Consider the following 25,896-nt stretch of genomic DNA (forward strand, 5'->3'; position numbering starts at 1 on the left):
ACTCGCCGATTAAAACTGTAGTGAACACGCACACATATGCAGTGCACCCCATCTCCTACAGTATGGAAACTAGGGAGAAGAAACCGTATGTTCTGGGGGACCTTGCAAAACGGCTTGGAGCGATGGTGATAGAGAACTAGCCAGTCCAGGAGGTGGCTGCAGAAATCAACCAAATGGCAGATGGAATGGTATATCAAAAGCCATTTGATCGGACAGACACCAGTCATCATTTATGGCATGTATATTGTCTAGCCAAGCACTATCCGCATCTCCATAATCTGCTCAACCGGATGGGTTCTTCGACCACTGAACATGAGTGTGGACGTATTAGAGAAGAGATGGCATTACTATTGGGTTTAAATCCTGATAGTGTGGAGAGTGATGAAATTCCAAGATTATTGTATAGGCGTTGGAGGCAAAAAATAACAGTCTGAGATGGCATGTATTTATTTAAAAATGTAACTTATTATGGCATGGGGTTCCATGCCATTGTATTAATATTAAAAGACAATTCTTTGAGAGGATTTGCATTATACTAGAAGTGTTACAGCATGTTATTGGAAGTCTACAAAGTTGTTTTATTAATAAGGGGAAAGTAAAGATTGAATGGGGACTTGGGCTCCACCTAGACTCGGAGCAACTGAGCCAATATTAAAAGGATGGAAAGAAATTGGACGACGATGACAAGGAGAAGAGAGAGGTGAAGCAGTGGCAGAGGGAGGAGAAGTGATTGAGTAGACATTTCCTTGTTTAAAATAAAATGGCATGTGCCTCAATGCAGTTGAATTTTGTTATATTTATATACTATATAAAGGTTTGGAAACCTTATTTTACAAGTGGGATAATGACAATTCCCACTTTAACGAAATAGAGCTTATAAAGCTAAAATAAAAATTAATCATTATAAAAGATTATCAATCATCCCATTGATAAAGATACACAAATACTATTGAAAAACAATTCACCATCCCAAAGAATGCAAACCATCCATAACCAATAAAATCAAGCAAAACCCTAAAAAGAATAATTAAGTATCCCAAATAATGATCATAATGATCGCTAAATGTAAACATTAATTGAAAACACGTCTAGCCAACAGCTTTGAACATAACCGAAGAGGCTTTATACACGATCAACACTCAGCTAAAATTAAAGTGAAAACTATGAAATAGACTCATATAGGTACACAACTTCCTAATAGATAAAGATAAACTTGTGTTCACACTGCCTTTAGTCAAATTTAAGAAAAATTTATGAGAGAGCATCATAATAATTACTTGAACTAATAGATTAATCTCTATAGTTTTAATTGCACTCATAACTATGTCTAGGAAAGATCCACTAGTGCAATGCTAAATAGCTCTTACGGTAATATGGTAATAACTCATGATAACTAATGATAGACTAACATTAATTTTACCAACTCAAAATGTACCTTAAGTTGCTAATATGCCTCATTCACAAGCCCAAGTGTAAACTTGAGCAAATGATATATCTTACATCCATCTTATAAGCCCAAGTGAAATATACAATATAGTATAAAAAGGTAACTAAAATTCATACCCAAAAAATGCATACAAAGCCAAAAACTCGAGTTCCACTCTATTGTCCTTAGCCCACATGTCCAAAGGTTTAGGTTTCACTTCATGGTTATAAATTACTATATGGTAAAGGGTGAAAACTATGTGCATTACATTTAGTATCAAAGGATAATAAGATTGGGTGACTAATCTTGTTGCATACACCAAGATAAAAATGATGATCCAAGTGGGTATATATTTGGTTGCAAAGGGCCTTGGGCCACTAAACAAAGGAACAAGTCAAACTTTCGAGCTTACAGCTAAGGAGCAAGGGAATCAAAGCATAGAACAACTTTTAAGTATATAGCACAAAGAGTGAAGAGACAAGAGCATGGAGCAATATTGGAACAATTCTAAAGCATTTAGCATCCCACTGCCAAGACTAGCAAGAAAAATGAAGCCAAATGAAGACAAATAAAGTCTAGCACTATTTCAGTATACTAATGGCCTAATGCAAGCATATGGGTACTCCACTAACTTACATAATATAGAGTTTAAGATTAAACCCAAGCTAAATGTAGAATAAGAATAGATATGCAAGCAGGGAGCTAGATTATACCTCAAGTTGATTAGTCATACTCAACTTACCCACTATTTCTACTATACATTTAGAACCCTTCAATAATGATATAGAAAATCAAGTAACAAAAAAAAAACACTTCATCACTCAATACAATGATGAAGAGGTAAATATTTTATCTTGTATAACTTCCCAAACAAAGCAAAAGAAGGAAGCTTAAGTGAAATGAAATTATACTTAAACTTAGGCATCCAAAAGAAGAAAGACCCGATCTAGGCAATGCTTGTCATAAACAAGTGAGAAGCAATTAAGAACAATTATAAAATCATGTAGTATATAAGTAGCACTTAGACGTGCTGAAAAGTAACCCTCACTCACTGTTGTATATATTTGCATTAAATTAACTACCTATGACTGTTTATGTAAAGTAGAGTTAAGAGAGTGACATATGCTTATACTTACTTATGCCTTTGGGGTTTGAGGTTGAGTTTTATTCGTTTCTATTCTATTCTCCTTTTTTTCTTCTTCTTCTTCTACATTCTTGTCACTGTTTGTTTGTCATATTTTACAAATAGGGGCAAGAACACAAGTATAAGTAGAAAAAGCTTTATTCATTTTTGGCGATCACAGTGGGATAAACCATCACTCTTTGGTTTGAAAAACAACCGGGAGAAAATTATTTGTGAATTTTAAATATGCTCAGCACTAAGAATCACAAGTAGATTTCTTCAGTGATTGCAAAGGTCTTTAACCCAGAAAACACTGAACAAAGGAGCTCTTTATGCTATTATAGTGATTTAATACCTAAACAAAGCAAGAAAGATACTTCTTCAACCATCATACAACCCATAGAGCTTGGGATGAGTTTGAAATTGGAATTCAACATACATTACCAAGAAACTCAAGTTTAAATTGTGTTACTAGCAATTTCTTGAGAAAAATCCAAAAGAAGAAGGAATGGAATTTGTTTCATATGGAAAACATAGTCAACTACTCTAGAATTCTTTCCTTCTGAGCAAGTTCTCACTTGGGTTTTTGGAGGCTACATTCAGCATTGTCTCATAATTTTTCTAGGTATACACAAGTAGAAAAATTAGTCAATTATAACTCTTATTTTCGACTCTAGCTTAAAGAGAGCTAAAGTTAGTCTTAGTGAAGAATAAATTGGGGAATTATTCACCCAAATCTTATGAGGCTTTGATACAAGTAGAATTATAATTAAAATATTGTACTGTCTCAAAGCTTTGATCTAAGATCCTTTAGATTGGACTATTACCCAGACACGATTTGAAAGTAGATTTATCCCAAGTTTAAGTCTTTTATGTATATTGCAAGAGCTTATAAGACTTGAATAAAACTCGTAAGTCAAAAATTTAGAAACAATTATAGTACACCTAGGTGAATTAATCAAGGTTCATCTCTTAGACATAGAGAATTTGCAAACACTACTTAGTGTGAAAGGTGCCACTCTTTTATAGATTTTGAGAGCACTCACATCACATCTAACCCCATAGGGAGGAATCAAGGGCAATCATGTAAAATGTGCCTTATATCCTCTAAAGTGAGGCATAGATAAAGAGCAAATATACAAGTGAATAGGCATGAAAATCCACCTTTCATACTAGTTAAGTGACGTTCAATTACTAAAGGAAATATTCATCAATTTATGCATGAAACACCCTTTGCAAGGCATGAACCACCCTTTGTGAGATGTAATCCACAAGTGTATATACCTCCTCACAAAAAAGAATTCCCACCTAGTGAATATTTACCACATAGGCAAAATTATACAACTACTCTAGTAAAAATTGTAGCTTAATTTCCACCTACATTTGGAACGCACAGATCACCTCGTATGTTAATTGAGTTTTTGCTAGACGAAGCAATCGACAGGCTTCACACCATAAATGTAGAACAGAGAGTTGTAAAGTTTGCTACTATGCGTATGCATTAGTCTTGGAGACACTACTATTGTCAATTTGATCTCTAAAAAACTAGAACAAGCTTAGAGATATTAGAAAAGGGTTTTTGTCTAAAAAGATGAAATAGCCTCAGACACATGGAAATTTTGAAATACATTGCAAAGCTTAAAAAAATTTCATATAAATTTGAGCAAAAACTTGTATTGAACCATTATAATTATTGGCGAAGAGATTAAAGAGAAATTTGCCTTGAAAAGCAATTTTTGTTTGAAGCAAAGTTTTCCACAAATTAGATATCACATGTTGAAAAGCTATATAACGTCATTCCATAAATAAATTGATCTATAATAGGTTATCATATGCTAAACAATTTGATATAGTAGATTACCATGTCAACTAGACACGTCCTATGTGTTGGTTCCATTCTGATCCAAGTGCTAGTTATGGTAAATGTCTAAATCTGCTTAAAAAGCATATCTATAAAATGTAGAAAGTGTCTTGAACCCTATGGTGTTATTCCACAACTAAGAATAAGGGCCTTTATATCATTTGGCACCAACGGTTGAACTGGTGTTGTATATCCATGTTGATCTCCACTTGAGTCACTTGTATAGTTTTCGTAAAGTTCTTCCAGAATCCATTAGTGAATTTAGAGTCTTGATCACTCACCGACAAGGAAATGACTAATAGAGTTAGCCACCCTTGCTACTTCAAGTACCACTCGGCTTACAAAGGAATGAATGCACTGGATTCGGAGGGTAGAAGGATGGAGCATAGTAGGGGGGATATAGGGGGTTCCAAATGTATAATAGGGATAGTGGTTGGAATGTATATGCAACCACCTAAAATATTAGTTTAGCTTCTACTAAGCTATGTTGCTTTTTGTTTGACGTTTGGCTTGGGTCTAAGCCTAAGCTCCATGTTACTTTAGTTGGTGGGGTACCCTCCTCCTTATGTTAAGCCACCGGTATGCTGAAATTATGCCAGACACTGTCTGACTCTAATTTGCATGCAAGTGTTAGATATGGGGAGCTAGTGCTTGTATGATTGAGAGTGTACTAGACCTCTCCAAATTTAAGTGCACTACATTTGGTATCAAAGGAATTGTCTCAACAATTCTTATCTAACTATTGTTAGAATTTTTTACTCAAATTGCATACATAGAGACTTTTCTAATAGATTCAAAGTGATATATGTAAAATTAGTTGAATTGCACCATTTGGTAATAATGTTGTATACATGTTTCGTTATTGATAAAGGCATGCATATAGCTAGCAAGATGGTGAAAAGGAACCATGTTGATGACATTAAAACCTTTAGACAAGCGAATTGAGAAGACGAAACTCCTATTAGAGATGTTGTAGAAGAGGTTGAGGCTAAGTCAAAAGAGGAAGAGCTTAATTTTGTGACACTATAGCATACGGCTCAAGGCATTGAGATCAAGAATTTGTGAAAGGAAGTTCACAAATTGAAGAAGGAAAACAAGAAGAGGAAAAAAAAACTTGAGGTAGCTAAATCAGCTAAACCTAAGCAACCAAACTCTTCAAATTTTGAGGATCATGAAGTTTTGTAACCACCCCTAGTTGCAGAAGTTTCAAAGTTCAAGCCTCCGAAACTACCCAATTTTATAGGCATGCAAGACTATTAGGTTTTGGAAGACTGAGTCTACAATATGGAAAACTATTTCATAATGACAAACATAGATGATCATACAAAAGTTGCATGCACACAATCCTTTCTTACTGATCCAAAATTGGTGGCATTAGGTGTGCCCTAAAAAAGGTTGGACTAAGATCTAGTCTTGTATCCATAAGAAATACTTGCCAAATGATTTTGGTTTGAGACTTTATGCAGCACTGTGGCAATTAAAATAGAATGGGAACCTTATGCATTATGTTAATGCGTTTTCTTATAAGTGCATCATGATTGCAAATATGAATGATAAAGATGCTTGAAGTTATTTTTAGAAGGTTTAAGTTCACTTTTTTGCAATGAGATTTTGAAGTTTAAGTTAAAGATGTACCTAGAATGTAAAGAGGCAGCACAACAAGTTGCCTTCAATCACTCACTTATGGAACAGTATCAGCAGCCGTATGTTAGTACCTTAAACAAGAATAAAAACTCCAGGAATAAACAAGGTGATCGGAAATAGAGGGTGGAAGGAAAGTTCTGCTCTAAAGACTCACAAGCAATGGTTAACAAAGGTGGTAATTGGTGACCACTAGCAGATTCTTCTAGTCCTAAGTCCTTTGTTCCTCCTCCTGGTGGGTACAAGTAGCAATAACTTGCAAAATCCGCTCTTAGCGGAATAGGTAGTGTGGGTTATTACTTCCATTGTGGAGAGGCAAGACATAAGTCCTTAGAATGTCCTAAAAAGCATAAAACAAGGTTTCATGTTAATGTTATGAGGGAAGATGGTGGTGGCAAAGCTAAAGGGGTTAACAAGTTGGTCAATGCAGACTATGAGGAAAAGGAAATGAGTTACTTTCATTACTTTGTTCAAGTTTTTCTTGTAGTTAATGCAAATACTAATCCGTTGATGTATCTAGTAAGCTTTATTCGCAGACATCGAATCCGAATGATGATTGACACGGGAGCTATGCACAATGTAATATCCAAAGATTTGGTAGAGTTGTTAGAATTGAAATCTAAGGAAATGTTGCCCACACACTTTCATTTTGCAAAAGGCAAACAAGTAGCTAAAAGATTTGTGAATAATATTCTAATAAAAATATCCAAGTGGAAAAAAAGATTGGACTTGGTAGTGTTGAAGATAGTAAATTTCAAATGGTGTTTAGTATGAATTTCTTAAAAAATATATCAAAGGGATTTATGGTGCTAGACAAAGTCGCATCACGTTAAGGTTAGAAGGATGTCATGTCCTTCCAATTGCAAAAGTGCTTATAAAAGGATTAGGATGCTAAATTCTTAATTGTGAAAGCCGCTCAAAAAGCAGTTAAGAAGGGATGTTGGACTATTTGGGTTCAAGTGATGGAAGTTGAGGGTGATGATGACTCATTTCAAATTGGTGATGGGGTTGATTCTGTACCAAAGGACATAATAGAGTTGTTAGCATGGAATCAAGATATCTTTCTAAGGATTTGCCACTAAAACTACCTCTTAGCCATGAGGTTGATCATTAGATTAAGATTATTCTGTGTTCTAAACCACCTATAAAGGTTTCATATCATTTAAACATCAAAGAGATGGCTAAACTCAAGAAGCAATTCATGGAGCTTCTTAACAAAGGTTATATTTGATCAAGCAAGTCACCTTATGGAGCACTGGTCCTTTTTGTTATGAAAAAGGATGGTACCATGAGGATGTATATCGATTATCGGACTCTTAACAAAATCATAGTTAAAAACAATTATCCTTTGCCTCGTATTGATGACTTGTTTGACCAACTCTTAAAGGCTAAGTATTTTACACGACTTGATTTATGGTCCAAGTATCATTAGATATGGGCGGCAGATTAGAATGTGGAAAAGACAGCCTTTAAAACTTGGTACAGATCTAATAAGATCTTTATCATACCGTTTGGGTTATGCAATGCTTTTACAATATTCAATACAATAATGGATAAAATACTCTGAGATTATTTGGATACATTTTTTGTCCTATATATTGACAATGTTCTAGTATTTACTGAAATATTGGAGGATCATTTGAAACACTTGGAGCTGGTGTTTCAGAAGTTGTGTAAACATAAACTATGCTAAAGAAAGTAAATGTGTTTTTGGACAATTACACATGAACTTTCTTGGATATATAGTTGGTGGTGGCATAATTGACCTGAATCTAAAAAAGGTGGAAGTGGTGAAGCCCTAGGAAGTCTCAATCATTATATCATATGTTTGTCCTTTCTCAGTTTGGCGGGATACTATAGCAAGTTTGTAAGTATTACTCTTCCGTTGACTAAGTTAACAAAGAGTAGTATACCATTTCATTGGACACCAACTTGTCAATGTGCTTTTGTATAGATGAAAGAGAGTTTGACTATAGTTCATGTTTTCAAAATCCCAAATTTTGATAAACCCTTCGAAGTGCATTGTGGCTATGCTATAGGTGCCATGTTGCAACAAGATTGTAACAATGCAGTTGATGCTATGCTAAAGCAAATAATTGTCCCATTGCATTTTATTCCAAGAAATTGGATAAAACCCAACAAAGATTACACACGAGAAAGCGATGTTTGTTATAATGTTAGCATTGGAACACTAGAGCCACTATTTGGGTGGACATACCAAGGTTTATAAAATAGTAACACACTCAGCTACTTTGTTATGTAGTCAAAGCTTATGCCAAAGCAGGCTCATTAGCAAGAGAAGCTCGCTAGATTCAATATTCAAATTATCTATAAACTTGATAAAAACAATATTGCACCGAATGCATTGAGTCGTCAAGCTCAATTTTGGGCAATGTCGACAGTCAGTTTAGACAACCCTAATAGTAATCATGCCAATGCAAAGCTTTACTTCTCATATCACAACATGCTTATTTTTTATAAGTAAGAAAGATTGTATCTTCCTTCCAAGGATCTACAACAGCTGTTTCTACAAAAACATTATGATGTTCTGGCAACGGGACATAGTGGAAAACAAAAGACTCTTACTTTATTGAAAAAAGGGATTTTTCTAATTTGATATACTGAATTATGTCTATTCTTGCCCTATATATTAGTAATGTAAGTGAAGAACTGAGAAGTTGTAGTGTATTCCAGCACTAACATGGCCATTTCAGAGTATGACACTTGATTTTGTCATTTGCTTGCCAAAGTCTAAGGGTTATGATACTTTGATGGTGGTTGTGATCAATTTTTGAAGATTGCACACTTTATTCTAATTGTGGAAATAGTAAATATAAAATAAGCAGCAAAGCTCTTTTTCCATGAAGTAGTTTAGGTTTGTGGTCTTCATGAAGAGATGTTCTTGCATAGAGATTCAAGACTTATAGGGAAGTTTTGGGGCACACTATTCTAGTTATTCGATACTAAGTTGAAATTTAGTATAACTTATCATCCTCAAACCGATGGGCAGACCAAATGTATGAATGCTTAAGTTGAGGATTATCTATATGTACTTATGTTGGTGGTGGACCAGACATCCGACTAGGTTGAGCATTTGGACACAATAAAAATCTGTTATAACAACATATTTCATAGTGCTATTGTTGTTCTTCATGGGAAATGCTGTAAGGGAATGTTTGTAGGGCTCCTCAACAGATTGCTATATCAAAACCAATGTCTAAAGTATTGGTCCTAGCTATTAAGACTTATGTGGAGCCAATTATGCCACAATTGGTCTAAAGCTACTAAGGTGATAGGCAAAGCTCAAAATAGGTATCAATATGATAAGGATCAACATCATTAAGATGTATTCTATCAAGTGGGAGATCATCTTCTTGGAACTTGAATATTAAGGGATCTTTGTCTCGAAAGCTTTTACCAAAATATATTAGACCCTATTGGGTGTTGAAATGAATTAGTAATATCTCATATCGGTTGGATCTTCATGTGGAAATGTCCAATGTTTATAATGTATTTCATGCTAATTTATTGGCTCCTTACACTATAGATGTTACACGTTAAGGGGAGATTCATCACTAGAAATTATGGATGATGAACCTAAATACAAAATTAAAAGCCTCTTATCATGTTGCTAGAAACATGGTGGTTGTACTAAAGAATATCTAGTTAAATAGAAAGGTTACCTATCTTGTGAATTAATGTGGGAGCCTCTTAGTAACCTTATGCATGCCTATGAGCTTGTCATAAAATATGAGAATTGTAACAAAGAATAACTTTTGTAAATCTTGGCAAATTAATAAAGTATTTATTTCTATTAAATCACAAGTTTTGTTTCTCTTATTCATTAAGTTCTTGGGTCAGTTTTGGTATGTTGAGTTTTGCACTTCAATGCATGGGTTCAATCTATAACTATGGGGATAATTATTATAAATTAATCACAAGTCCCTACCTCTCTGTTGTTGTCTCATTTTTGCAAAAGGGCGTGGTCATGTAAACAACTTCATCTGTCAGTTTATAATAGTTGTCTAAATCTTCCCGGCAAGGTTGATTTCTTGCTTAAGGGAGTTTTAGCTCTCTCCCTATGTCCCTTTGGGTAGGCATGTATCATTCCTTTGTAAACCGAGTGGTACTCAAAGCAATAAGGGTGGCTAACTTTATTAGTCATTTTCTTGTCGATGACGGTTAAAGGGTGTCTAAGTTTTAATATCTTTAGACGTAAAGGAGAGGTAGTTCCATCACTCATTTAAGTCGGTGTGTTTTTCATATAATGTGCTTTCCATTAACTTTCGGAGTTGTTTCTTTGACGGGTATGCATCGACAAGGAGAGTGTCGCAAATGTGACTTTAGGTATTGAAAGATACTTGTTAACCAGTCTTTACGGACACTCTCTCCTTACAACCACAATGGTAGGAGGTCAGTACTGTTAGTTCCCATTATGGTCTCCACCCAAACTAGTTGAGAAACTAGTTATTACATGTGCACTTGATTGGATGAGCATAAAGATAGCATATCTATTTTCATGTCATCTGGTCAAACATATCTATAGCAGATTAGCTATTAGTTAAGCATACTTGACCTAGTTAGAGAAACTCATTCATTAACTTGCACTTGCTAGTGTTGAGAACCCCCACAATATTAAGTCTAGTCCCTTAATATCATTACATGGCAACTTACCATGTTTGTCAAACACCCTCACTTTCATGTCCTATATGTTGAATCCAAGTGTTATTTATAGTAAGTGTTTAGATCTACTCAAGAGGCATATCTATAGAATGTAAAAGGTGTTTTGAACCTTATGGTGTTATTCTGCAATTAGGAGTAAAGGCCTTTGTATCTTTTGGCACCAATGGTTGAACTGATGCTATATATCCATGATGATCTCCACTTGAGCTACCTATATAGTTTTAGTAAAGTTCTTCTAGAATCCACTAATGAATTTAGAGTCTTGATCACTCACTGACAAGGAATGACTAACAGAGTTAGCCACCCTTGTTGCTCTAAGTACCACTTGGGTTACAAAGGAATAAATGCACTAGATGGAAGGATGGAGCATAATAGTAGCTTCAAACTAGTGCAACTTCGGGAGCAATTCCAAATGAAGAATATATAGTGATTTGATCAATCTCAAAACATTGAATGAATAACCTTGCCTAAAGGGAAGAAACTCTTGGTACTAAGGGTGGCTAGTGGTGAAAGACCCCAAAGCATGTGTTCCTCAAGGGGGTGGGGTGGGGGGTTTGAGGGGGGTGCTATGGGGGGTTCTAAATGTATAATAGGGATAATGGTTGGGATGTATGTCTGACCATCTGAAACATTAGTTTGTCTTCTATTGGGCTATATCGCTCCTTGTTCTACGTTTGGCTTGAGTCTAAACCCAAGCTTCATGATACTCTAGTTTGTGGGGTACTTTTCTCCTTGTGTTAGGCCACGAGTTTGCTGAAATTGTGCCAAATATCGTCTGACACTGATTTATATATAAGTGCTGGATATGAAAAGTTAGTGCTTGTAGAATTAAAAATGTACTGGACCTTTGTTTCATAGCGCAATAGGCTTGGAGTTCGACTCCAAATTTATATGTGTTACACTTGAGCAGTTTACTGTCCAAAAACAAAATCTTATCCATGACATCGACTAACTCTAGTTTTTAGCAAACTTGAGTGAGGATGACATCCAACAACATTATGACAATGATTTCATAACACTTATTTGACACTTACACACTCCACTTGCTGATAATATGACATAGTTAACCCAATCAGTTTTATGTTTGTAATATATGTCTTTCCTTTTTACTTTATAAGGGCTTCTTTTTATTGTTTTAGTTTCTAGCCTTTAGTGAAAGTCAATGACGACATTTATGAACTTGCACATTTGGAGAAGAGTCAGAAGGATCTCTCAACTGAACTTGTACAAATTATGCACAAAATTTAACACACAAAATCTTCAAAGTTGAAGAAACTTGGACTTCATTTTCTTTGACTTTGTAGACAATTTTTCAAGTATTGATGGGAAAGTCAAGGATTAGAACTTTTTCACACCCAACCACATGCATGATGCATTCCTCTTGTCAGAAGCACTTATATTTTAAGTAGGCCATATCATATTCATCCTACCAAATGACCCTAATTGAATATATAAACTTATAATGTGTGCAACAAAAGTATGTTTCAAGTCATCCTCTTTTGGGTGCATCATGGATCTTGTTGGCATTGATACATTGAACCCATGAAATTCCTGTGACATAGCAGCACCATAGTGAAGCTGTAAATGCAAGGTGCCTCAAATGTAGTAAAAAATTCACTTCACAGCTTGTCAATATGTAGGTCTAGGGCTCTTAAGGAATTGGGAGACCATCCCAACAGCATAGGTGAGATCTGGTCATGTTCCCAGCATCAAATAAACAAGACTCCCCACAGCTTGATGATATGGCACTGTCCCATTCTTCCCCTATGTCAGGGGCCATGTCACGGCTGAGTTTGTGATTGACCTCAAGAGGTGTGGCCATGGGAGAGCAGTCCAGCATATTGAAGCGTACCAAGATCTCCCTTGCATAGTGAGCTTGTGTCAAGCTCAAGGTGCGTGCTCCTTGATTGCGTATAATTTTGATGCCAAGGAAATGGCGAAGCTCACCCAAGTCAGACATCTCAAATTCTTCACTCAGCTTCTTTTTCATCTCGTCCAGCAGGTGATGGGTTTTTGCACCAAGAATGCAGTCGTCAATGTACACAGCAACCAGGAGAAAATCGTCACCACACTTGTACAGGTACATGTTTCCTTCCATTGCAAGAGGAACACACCCCAAGCTCTTGAAGAACGCATCAATGGGTTCAAACCAAACCCTCGGGGATTGTTCAAGCCCATATAGGGTGCAATTCAGCTTGCAAATAAGATGTTCCTCACCAGGTTTGACGAATCCAGGTGGTTGTGTGATGTAGACCTCCTCATTCAACTTGCCGTGCAGGAAAGCAGTGCGAATGTCCAACTGGTGCAGTTCCAGGTCGTACTTGGTAGCCAGTGCAAGGATCACTCACATAGAGGTCAACTTCACAACTGGTGAGTACATCTCTATGGAATCTGGCTGAATCCCCGTGCGACAAACCTGGCCTTGAACTTTGTTATAGTTCCATCAGGTTTGTACTTGACTGCGTAAATCCATTTCGAGTTCACAAGGTGAGCACCTTCAAGTAAGGTTGTCTTTGTCATTGTATTGTTTCGCTCATGCAAATGCATTTCAGCATTCATGGCTTCTCGCCACTGGGCAGCATGAGGTCCAGCTAATGCTTTGTCAACATTCACTGGAATGGGGATTAGCACTAGATTAGCAGCCACGAAGTTAGCCTGGTGCATTGTAGACAATCACAGGCCAAAGGAATAGATAGAGACTATAGCCAAAATTTCTGCTCATGAATGTAAGTTTCTTATTATATGTATATGCTGCTTTTCCAATGAACAAAACTCCAAATAACATGATTTACAATATTACAAAATTAAGGCTTTTATACAAGTAATAGATAGAGACTCTAAAATTCCTTAATATCTACTTAATAAATAGAGAGAAAAGATTGTCAAAAGTATTTTAGAACATGATGAGAAAGGTTATCTATACCATGCAAACTATATACAAAGGTGAAAAGTTCTTTACATCGCATATTAGTGATAATCCATTTAGCATATTTATGTCCTTTGACACATATGTCAACACATCATTGGAAGGGATTGAAGAGGGGTGATTGCTAGAGAATTCCACAAGCATGACAATTTATGATTGCCAATATGATCACCCTTATTTCATCCGATGTGCGGCTTGGAAGTATAACATAATTTCTAAGATCTTTCCTAAATATATATTATTTACAGGTATCTTCAATATATAGGCATGTCATGTGAGAACTAATTGCAAAGGGTGTAAAGGATAACAAAATATACCTAACAATATTTGCAAGAATTTCAAAAGCACAGAAGATAGAGGAGTTAGAGCTAGGGAAGTGTAAGCTCCTGAGTTTGGATTTCCCGGAAGGTCACCCAACCCAATACTATTCAAACCCAAGGACACTTAACCCCAAATATCCCAAAACCCTTAACCAATTGGAAAAGGGGGTGCATTCTTGTTCATGGGCCCTTTCTCTCTATATTTGAACCCCATGGATCGTCTCTCAAGTCGTTCTCGTTGGTTGCTTACAATCCACCACGCTTCCTTGCAAGTTCACGCCCTTGTGAACGAAAGCTAAGAGCCGCAGCTCTCCCGAGAGCCCCGCTCTCTTGACACCCTACCCCTTGGGTCGAATCCAACGGGAGCAAACTGGACCAGCCAGATGTCAATCAACATGTGGTGCGATTCCTCTAGCCAACCAACAGAGTCGGACCCAAGACCGCTCCGATACCAAATGTAAGCTCCTGAGTTTGGACTTCCCGGGAGGTCACCTAACCCACTATTCAAACCCAAGGACGCTTAACCCCAAATATCCCAAGACCCTTAACCGATTGAAAAAGGGGGTGCACTCTTGTTCATGGGCCCTTTCCCTCTATATTTGAACCCTATGGATCGTCTTTCAAGTTATTTTCTTTGGTTGCTTACAAGAAGAACACCTCTACACTAGATCAGGAGGAAGTTATCAATATTGGTAACAATAGTAATGCTAGTGATGATAGAAAGGAGGATGAAAAAGCTCCAAATCAAGCTCATGTTTCACCACCAGACAACCAAGATTAAGCTTCAATTCCACCATCAGACAGCTAGGATTTAGATCAAGTTCCATTAGCAAATAATGATGATCAAATGGTTCATAAAATATTATATCAACCTTGAGGTAAGCAAAAGTGACTTTTGTTATTGGTAGTAATTTCATTCCATCTTGACAAGATGTTTGTGATGAGGAGTTTGAGGAACTTTCATTAACAACATGCCATATGGTAATAATATATTATTCCTTGCTTTTTTCATTCACTTCGCTCTTGTGTAAATCTATCTTGTTTCCCCAATAACACACCAAAACACTATGGGTGTCTTCATTGGCTTTTACAATAAATTGCTAACATCTTTCACAGAAGACAACATAGAACATGGATATAGACATATGACACTAATTTGACTATTAATACTGAAAGATACAAAGGCTTTGCTCCCAGTTGGGAACTCAAGTAGAGTGCTGAAGTTCAGGATGTGCTGGAGGGTGGATCACAGCTGGTGAAACAAGTGGAGAGTCTGGGAGAGCTCCCACTGAAGTTGGCGACCTGCTTCCAGCTCCCACTGAAGGAGATGATCCACATCCAGCTCCCACTGAAGACGAGCCAAGGAAGAAATCAGGAGCAGCTTGAAATTCCTCATCTCAAGCTACGCCTCTGCTAGAAGCTCCTCCTGTGAGAACACCTAGCTACTCTGAAGAGCTGATGAACACTTACTTTGAGGGTGGGAGGAACCACCACGTTACCACCAGCAAGAAGCAACGGGACTTGAGAAGGAGCTGTAGTCACGTGAACTGTGTCCACCAACTGGAGTTCCACAAAAGTAGGAGCAGGAAAGTTAGCACGATCCTTGTACAGCCTGCTCTCATCAAAGAGCACATCCCGTCTTTCCAGCAAAGTCTTGTGCCAATATCCTTTCATGCCTTCCAAATATCCCAGGAAAATGGATGGCTCAGCCTTTGACTCCAGCTTTCGGCGTTGCTTGTGTGCGTAGGCAAAACAGCCAAAAATGCAGAGATGATCTTAACCAGCTGTGTGACCAGTCCAAAGCTCATAAGGACTGATCTTCCCAGGTAGGGCAAGTGTCAGCAACCGGTTTCGAACATAAACAGCCGTGTTAACTGCCTCACCCCAGAAAGCAGCCGGCATTCCCACATGAAGCAGCTGATGGTGCGATTCACCCTCTCGGCAGCACCATTCTAGGCATGTGCATCAGGGACAGCAAACTGGCGCTGGATCCCAGCTTCAGCACGAAACGTCTCAAATTCTCCAGAGACGAATTCTCCTCCACGATCGCAGCGGAGCACACGAACTAAACAGCTGTGTAGATTTTCTACCAAAGCCTTGTATTGGCAGAAGCAGGAGAACACCTCTGACTTGTGAGCCAGCAGGTACACGATCAGGTACCGCGTGTAATGACTACGTAACGTTTGCCTCCCAAAGATTCAACCATAATCGAACAAACGTCCGAGTGTACCAACTCAAGAACAGAAGTTGCTCGAGAGTGATGTTTTCCACCAACACAAGCTTCGCAAAAGGGCAGCGCACTCCCAGGCGCCACAGGAACATGCTCGTTCACGTGACCAAGGCGCTGGTGCCAGGTTGCAAGTGTCGGTGGAGCCCGAGCCATCAGCGCCACAGACGTGAGCATCCAGGCGGTAGAGCGTATCAACTGGAACTCCAAAAGCGACTTTGTCTCCAGTCTCGGCATCTAGCACGAACGCTCCCTTTGCTGGGCCTTTGCTGTGAACAAAGTATCGAAGCCTCCTCGAGCAGCAGTTCGCAGCGTGTGTGTAAGTCCCAGAACATCAGACACAGGATAGATCTCCCGGATTTCTCCAGAAGAGAGCTGAACCCTGATTGTTCCTTTGCCTAGTACGTCGTGAGGAGAGGAGTCACCGAGTCCCACGGCATCACTCTCACACGGTTCTTGGTAGTAAAAAAAACAAGGAAGCCATGGTGGAATGACGCTCCAGAATCCAGCCACAGCTCTGGTCCGAGCACGGGCTGATGGCTGCTGCGAGCCATCAAGAGCTTACGAGGAGTCCCAGAGCCTTGTTTCCTTGGCAGCTTTAGCACGATCAGCTTTCTTCTTCTTGCAATCCCTCGCCATGTGTCCAGGTTTGTGGCAATAGTGACAAATGCCACGAAAACCAGTGTCGTTCGGCTGAGCTTGAGAGGACGAGGATGATCCTCCCGCAGCGCCAGCATAAAGCAAGGAAGATTTGGCTGAGGGCATCGCTTCTTTCTTCCCCGTCATCTTGCGTTCCTCTTCAATTAGGGCACCCACGACTTGATCAAAGTTCGGAACGCAGCGTGACGGTTGCAAGCAGCGACGCCCTGGCGTGATCGTCCGTGACAGGAGACCCAGCACCAGTCAATTCAGCCATTAGCCCTCGAATCCGTCCCACGTACACAGATTTCACCCTGAAGCGCCAAAAATTGTTGATTCAGCCACATGGAAGAATTTGCGGCTTGGGCCACGAAGATCGTGCGAAGCGACGTCCAGATTTCAGCAGCGGTCTTGGTGAGATCAATCAGCGGCAAGAATTCATCGCTCAATCCCAAGCCAATGACGGTGATGGCTTGCTGATTGCGAAAAACCCAATCTGATTGTAGCGTCTGCTCAGCGGGACGAGGCTCAGTCCCATCAACGATGTTCCACGCTCGTTTCGCAGAGAGGATCAGCCTGATTCTTGTCGCCCATGTGAAGAAATTCGTGCCACTGAATTTCTCCACCTTCTCTAGCTAGCGCGCATACTCGTGCATGGCCTGGTCACGTCAATGAAGCTCCGCGGCAGAAGTTCTTGAGAGGCTTGGCAAGCTCCGCGGCGCGAGTGTTACCACCCTTGCTAGCGATTGGCTGATAAACCACACAGCGGCTGCGCGAAGGAGAGCTTTCTTGGATGCAAGCGCCGGGCATTGCTCCAGCAGCTGCTTCAGCTTGGCAGACGCGGCTGAGCAAGACCGTGTACGAGGAGCCATCGTGCTCCATTAGGCCGTCGGTGATGATCTCGCCAGTGCGATCGCCTGGCCGAAATACCTCAGCAAGATGTGGTTCATGTGGAGAAGAGAGATCGCGAGAGACTCATTATTATAGATTTAAAGATTGTTCTAGTATATTACTTTCAATTACTTTTAAGTATCTAAAAGTCCAAATAAAATATACATTTTATTCTACTATAACAACATGATTTTATAGTTTAATACGACTATATAGAATTAACTGTAGTTTCATTCCTTTCAATATACATTTTTTGTCAAATATATTCTTGAGCTATATAATTTATTAATTTCCATAATTTTTCTTGGACCACTAATATTTTAAATAAATTGTTGTAATATGATAACACAAATATCATGACAAAAGTTGTACCAATTTGTTGTTGTATGCTCACTTTTAATACTACACTCAATACGAGTTTAATCTTATGGCATTTTAATACATTAATAATATATCACTTGAAGCATTTGAGTAAATGTAAGATTGCTATTTGCAAACTAAATACTAGTTCTAAGAAATCTTGTGGTATTGCAATTTTTAAAAATTCCACTACCATGTTTACAACCTTGATTATCAAATTGAGGTTAATGGCATCTCATATTCTCTCTCATGTGGAAGAAGACCAACCATAATACAAAAAGTAAGAGAATTTACCTTATTATTAATTCTCAATACGATCAGAAAATAAAAAGAATATTATCTCGATCCAATCTAACTAAAGAGAATGAAAAAAATAAAAAAGAAACAATAAAAAGGAATACAAGCATAAAACACAATAAAAAAAACCTAAATCAAGATTAAATTATATACTAGCAATATCTATTAAATAATGTTACTTAGTTGTTAAGTGTGGCACTTGGTGGCACTGGGTGTGACACAAAGTGCCACAGAGGGGGGCATAGCAAAGAGGTAACCATATAAGAGAGGGTGGTATTAGATTGTGCATTTGTCCCAGAAGCAGTTTGAACATAAATATATGAGTTTGGGATAACAAAGGTTGCATAACCTACATTTCTATATGGGTTTTTATATACATGTTTCTTTACTATCTTAGTTAGTGTATATAGCATGTTTATATATATATATATATATATATATATGTTATCTTAGGATACTCTAATGAACCTAAGAGAAGATCCTGGAGTGGAGAGGTAAAGCATATGAAAAATTTCCAAGTGTTACTTTTATATGGAATCAATGGCTGTGATTTTCTATAGAAATTTATAATATTATCTTGAAGCATATGTTTTTCTTATAATTTTCTCTTAAAAATAAATAAAAACATAATAAGGCCAAACTTCAATATATTAGCTACACAAGAGAATAACAAGATTATACTATGCCATTTTCAAGATTATTAATATCTATCATATTCTTTAAGATATAAAAAAACTTTATCTTAAAATATAGATAAAATAAAACCTTATTAACTATAAAATTATTTTTCAATTTTAATACATTTTTATCACTTTGTATATGTCTCACTAATAAAGGCTTCAAAATTCACATTTGAAACTAATGTACAATTGGTGTTTTAGTAAAAAACCACATATGATTTAATGGAATTATATATTCTATATGAAAACCTTTATATAACCATAGGATCTAAGATTAATTTGCAAAAAGAAAACTCACCTACACCTAAGTTTAGAACTTTTATATATACATTTTCATACTATGTTTAATTTTGGCTTTCTAGTATTACGTGTTGACATTATTTTTTGCTTATCAAGCCTGTATCTTAGCCTACAGAACTTTATCTTGAGTAAAAAACAAGTGTATAAAGAACTTGTATAATGATAACATATGAACAATAAATTATTATAGATCATTTTTCAAGTTCTTCTCTTTGGTTATTTACAAATGAATACAAATAAATATCAAACTCTTGAAATGCACTACAACATATACAATATACTTAAATTTGCATTTAATGATGGTCAAGAACTAAAAGAGATTAAGTCATAATTTTTTATGCTTGCCAAGCACTCAAGAACACTAGTATCATAAAATGTGAGGGATGATGTTGCTAAACACAATTTAGGCCACTAAGATAGACTATGAAATGCCACAAAGGAGGACATAAATAAAATCTTTAAAACTTAAAAGAACTCTTCACAATCATGAATTTATGAAGCTTAATAGAAAGGGTCTTAAACTTTTCATAGACAACTCTAAAAATCATGAAACTAAACTCTCTAGAAAGCTACAATCTTGTAAAAAATGTAAACTTAAAAATCTTGTTAGAACACGCTTAAAAACCTTATAATATTGGCAAACACATACTTAGATGGAAAATTGTAAAGATCTTGCAGCTATCAACAGTTAAAATTATGTACTTAGTCTCACTAAAAAACTCTTGCCAAGATTTATCCATCCATATAAAGAAAGATCTTCTTTTGCAAATTTATGCAAAACTTCTAAATAAAAGAGTGCAAGAGAAAAATGCTGTGAACTTTTCAATTTCAGGCCAAATCACACAACAATTTTTAAAAAAACTTGTGAGTAAATTTATCCAGAGAAATAAAAAAAAATCAAAATAGTTGAAAATTTAGTTTATGCCAAGCTCTTAAAGTGATTGTTGCATGCATAGTAGAAGAAAAACACATTTGTATGCAACATTTTAGAAACAAAAATATAAAATTCTTGATGCTAAAATATAAACTGTACAAACCCATTTAGCTCTAGTGCATAAATCAATCAACAACCAAGTCACAAAGAGGAGAAAATGATTGTTCTTGGCCAAGGAATGAGAAAACTTACGAATTTATAAATAGTGTGAGGAATGGCATAGTTGTGTGAACCCTTTAATATCCTAGAAACCTTTTTACTACTTGTTATATCATTAGAATATAAAGATCTACATAAATTCCCTTAAGAATCAAGAAAACAAAAAGTTATTGGGATTGGCTAAAAATAAATCTTTCCTAAATATTGAAGCAAGACTAACTTTGGGTAATATTCTTTAAAAATCAAGTAAACTCTATTGAAACCCTAACAATGAGATCCTCTAAAATCTTGCTCAACCATACTAAATGTGTCTCATGCACTACATTCTCAAGATATTAACAAAAGATCAGTAAAATGCAATATAAATGAAACTATAAACCACTTCTATAAAGGTAATATAATGTTTTTAATAATATGATACATCTTCAAAAAGAAGAAAAAAGATTTTATATTGCTAGCAGTAGCACCCATTACCATTATAGTGGATAGTCCATATTTGCACATGGGCACAAATTTTTTAACTTTTAAAAAATATCTTTAGTTACACTAGATTTCTCTTTGGAGAAAAAAAGCACTTGATGGGCAACAATGTCCTCTCATATCCATTTTGATCTGCATTTTATACTTATGGCATAGCTCTCCATTTTATCTTTTAGAAACTTGCCCAAAGCTAATTCAACATCTAATTTCAAAAATTAGATTCTTAACAACTTTAGTTTGTAATATTTAATAGAAAACTTAGGATCATTAAGATTATTACTAAGAAAGAGCACATACTCTAAAAGTACATTTTTATTTATAATTAAATAATTTCAAGCACCTTAGAAGGGTTCATATATATTGAAAAGAAATAGTTAGTAATAGTAATTATTTTTCTGGTGCGATTGATAACTTAGGAGTTCAGTTTTCTATGCGGCTTTTAGACCATACAGATTAACGAATCATAATCATACTTATCTTTTTCATATTTGTGGTAGTACTTTTAATTATGGTGCTTTATGAATAAGATTGAATCTCGCAGATATTTCTCAGATCTTTGTTTATTTTGAATTCTTATAAGAAAACCTAAAGGGTTTAGGGTTAAGCCCTTAGTTTTTTATTAGGTGCCTTAAAGAAACTTTGACTTTCTAAAGTCCACGATCGATTAAACAGAGTGAGTGCTGTTTTGGCTAGGGCGAATCGACCATTTTCCCCTTGGAAGCTTATCACACCTGAGCGCCATCGATCGATCAATCCACTGTCACTCCAAGCATTGGTGAGTTCGTCCTGGATCATCGTTTTCCTCGCCCTTGGAGGCCCCTTTCCTCTTTTTCTCGCTTCCTCGTCGATCTAATGCTCGCCCAACCGAGAAGAGGGAGCCGTGCGTGCGTGTGTGCGTGTGACTGCCGTGACTGACCTTGGCAAACACGACGAAGGCAGCGACGACGACGAGGGTGAACAGCCAAGAAAACTCTTCTTTTCCACGGCGACAAGCGCGCTGCGTCGTTGACCCCTCCATCTTTCTCGCTCTGATCGCTCGCTGACCTTCCAATCCCATCTTTCCCTCTTCTCTCCCGTGTTCTTGAGCTCGTGCTTGCAATCTTGGTAGAAATCCCCTGCTCTTCCCAAATTTCTTTCTAGTCTCTAGAGTTCTTCTTGCCAGATCTTCTAGCCATGACAGAGGTCCTCACAAATTTCATCTCCTACGAGCCCGATCGCTCCAAGGCCGCGATGGATTGCTACGAGGCCGTGTCGGAGGTCGCCAAGACGGGGCTCGACAACGCGCAGCGCCTCATCCAGATGCTCTCCCAGCGCGCCGCCGGTCCCTCCTCCTCCTCCACGGCGCTCGATCTCCACCTCCACAGCCAGCGGCACCACCACGACGACGATCCCGCGTGTAGCACCGCGGCGCTCGAGGCCATCTCCAGCTTCCGCAAGGTCGTCTCTCTCCTCAGTAGAACAGGCCACGCTCGATTCCGCCGCGGCCCAGTTGGCGGCGCTGGAAGCTCGAGCTCCCTCCAGGCATTCGCGGAGGCGCCCCACTGCCCGCCGCGGGCGGCGCCGCCGGATCTCCGCCACGGCGCTTCCGCTTCCAGGGACTCTTCGTACGATTTCCTGCCCAGATCGAAGCTCGTCGCTGCCGCCGCCGCCGCGGGCGTCTCGTCCCACACCAACGTCTCGACGAGCTCCACGGCGCCGCTGTCTAACACCTCGCTCTCCACGACGCGATCGGCCGCCACTTTCAGCATGGATTGCGTGAGCGTCGGGAGTGGCGACGCTCGCCCGCCACTCCCACCGATCTGGCCCAGGAATCCTGGCGGTGGAGGAGGAGGAGGATCTTCCGCCACCAACAAGAGGAAATGCAGTGGCAAGCCGGAGGATCACGCGTCTCTCAAGTGCCACTGCTCCAAGAGAAGGTCAGTGTTCTTCACTTTTTGCTCGATCGATCGATCCATAGCTTAGCCTGTTCTTGGAATTCCAGGAAGCTGCGATTGAAGAGGACGATCAAGGTGCCAGCGATCAGCAACAAGATGGCGGAGATCCCACCCGACGATTACTCGTGGAGGAAGTACGGGCAGAAGCCGATCAAGGGGTCGCCACATCCGAGGTAAGAACTAGCCGTTGACTGGAGCTAACAGTTCGTTTACTAGAGTTGACTAAATGTTGACTAGAGTTCACTTATGTTGACCAGCGCTGACTCTTTGTGTTTTTCAGGGGCTACTACAAGTGTAGCAGCATGCGCGGCTGCCCGGCTCGCAAGCACGTCGAGAGATGCCTGGAAGATCCCTCGATGCTCATTGTCACGTACGAGGGCGAGCACAATCACAACCAGGGATCATCCATCGCGGTTGCTCCTCCGCCTCCTCCGCCGCCGGCGTAACGCGAGAGAAGAAGTGGTGGAATCTTTGCGTTTTCTTCTTCCGCGCTTCGTCCATCCGTTTTGCAGCGCTGATCTATACGTTTTGGAGGGATTTGGGGGCGAGAAAACAAAAAAGAAAGGATGGATGGAGTGTGAGACGAGAGGCCCGATGAGATTCGTGATGATCGGATCGGCGCGAGAGGAGACAAGCGCAGCAAAAAAGAAAGCAAAAGATTCTCTCCACCTTGAAACGGGTCAACGGGAGGATTCGGCGGTGGCGGTGATGGTGGGCAGCGGATATTCGCTTCTTTTATTTGGTGTTTGACCGGTGGTGTGGTGCGGAATCTCGCCATCACGAACACAAGAAAACAAGGCAAAGGCAGGGCTTTTGGAGAATAGAAAAAATGGGAAAAGCAAAGTGGACAGTGAGGAAATAGCTGGCGTGATGGATGGCTACACAATACTCATGAAAGGGGTAGAAAATTCGCAGATGGGACGTACACTGGCACAAGTTTGACTTCTCGGCTGTCCCTGCGACGAGGAACAGTGGTGGCACACCCGCACTCACCAAACAGAAAACAAAGGAAAACTTTGGTGGTCAACCGTTTAATTTGATCTTCTTTGTTTAATAGCAGCATTCTGACAAGATTTTGTGGATGGTCCATAAACATCTATTCTGTTGGTATAGGGCTAAAAGAAATTAACAGTGGGTGTTACTGTTAGGAGCATATAGTGATAATACTTGAACTGACTTTGGTTCTCAAATTTATACAGGGAAATGCACATAATCTATATTATTATTAATCATGACTTATTGATTAGCTTTCCATCCCAAATCTCACCCCAAATCCTGTGCTATTCACTCCCTAATAATTTATAAAGTGTTAAAAAACTAGAATTAATTTAAAACACGTGAATTTCTTCTTATTGCCAATTCTCATAAAAACAGTTAATAAATTACAATTTTCTCTCCAAAATAGATCAAAATAATAAAGCTTCTTAATTAATATAAAATGATTAGAACTTCATGAAACACACTTAAAGAAACTATATATTTTACTTAAGGAGATGTCTTAATATAAAGTGAACCATCTGTCAGATAGTACATATAGACATTTTCAGTTATAAAAAAGTTATTTATGATTTATATTAAATAAATAATAAATATCTAATAGCATAAAGTAGAATTTATAAAATTTATATTTTAAATACTTACTGTTAATGCCTTTCAATATTGCATTTAATAGTTTTACATATTGGTAAAAGAAAAGTTCATTTATTAAAATTCTATTTATTTAAAGAAAATTGATACAACATTGATTTAGACTATAAAATGAGTATGTTCAATTCATATTAAAATACAGCTTTAAATTAACTAAGACTTTATAATAGTAAACATGACTAACCATATAGAAAATGTTTATTATCTTCTAAGTTCTTCAACTAATAAATTATTTTACTAATTTGTATAATCAAACATTCAATATATATCAGTATTGAATGAAAAAAAGTAAAATGATAAAAAGACATCTAAAAAGTTAACTTTAAACCTGATTATTATAATGCTGAAAATGAAACATATATTTTATTTAACACACACACACACACTTATAAATATTCTCCTTAAATTTTTAAAATTATAAATATTTGTTTAACAAAATATTAGTTTAATTGAAAGCTTGCATACTTGAGAAAATTTAGTGCTCTCAATATATTTTCTAGAATAGTTACTACTTATAATTGTATAAGAGAATATAAAATTTTAAGGTGCTTTTGGCATATAATTTATTATAATATATTTAGATGAATAATTTGTTCAATTAGAAAAAATTACCAATTAAGAAAATATATTAATTTATAGAAATATGAATGTATGGAATTATAGAAATGGAATACAGGTATGTGCATATTATTTAGCCCAAAACCCTAGCTTATAGGAGACCTATAAGCTACCTTATAGGAGCGAATGGTCTGGATTAAAACTAATCTAATGCCTATCAAAATCCCACCATACTAATATTAGTATATGGCATTGTAATTGTATATTTAGACTTCACATCATCTTTTTGTCTCGAAATGATGGAAAATAGTCAAGATTCTCTAGTGGATGGGCTGGGATCTGGAAAAACATCAAGAAGAGGTATCAGTGGATCTGTAGGTGGTATTAATTTTTTTAATCTCTTTATACGAAGCATTTCAACTAGTATATATATACAATTTCTAGAGGATTGGTTTATTAGACATTATGCTAAACTTCATAAACTTGTGGTCCAACTTGTCATAACACTCGATATAGTCCTTTCCACTAAGCAAAAAGCCCTTTAGATAAACTATATACATTAAGATTGGGAAAAAAGAGTAACATCAAGTCATCCACTTTATACTTCGCAGATGGACAATGATGGGAGTTGTAGTATTGTTGTTATCCCACTTATAAACATCCTAGGTGTTTAACAAACTTTACTCAGAGTAGTGGAAAAATATTCATCAAATATTAATCCCAAAACCTAGCATCGGCAACTTATGGCAATTGCAAAGGTAAGCTCAACTCTATTAGTAGTATCGGATTATGACTATATAGGAGTTTATA

General features: G+C 37.6%; 1 protein-coding gene across 1 annotated transcript; it reads left to right on the forward strand.

The window, feature by feature from the left end:
- Positions 1 to 21,593: 21,593 nt before the first annotated feature.
- On the forward strand, positions 21,594 to 23,940 carry LOC9646647 (WRKY transcription factor WRKY51). Its single transcript, XM_002970220.2, has 3 exons — positions 21,594 to 22,863; positions 22,929 to 23,054; positions 23,162 to 23,940. Exons 1-3 carry the CDS (start codon positions 22,121 to 22,123, stop codon positions 23,325 to 23,327), a joined length of 1,035 nt encoding a protein of 344 aa, XP_002970266.2. The 5' UTR covers positions 21,594 to 22,120; the 3' UTR covers positions 23,328 to 23,940.
- Positions 23,941 to 25,896: the final 1,956 nt, after the last annotated feature.

Source organism: Selaginella moellendorffii, unplaced genomic scaffold (genome assembly GCF_000143415.4).
Source record: "Selaginella moellendorffii unplaced genomic scaffold, v1.0 SELMOscaffold_14, whole genome shotgun sequence".
Taxonomy (NCBI): Eukaryota; Viridiplantae; Streptophyta; class Lycopodiopsida; order Selaginellales; family Selaginellaceae; genus Selaginella; species Selaginella moellendorffii.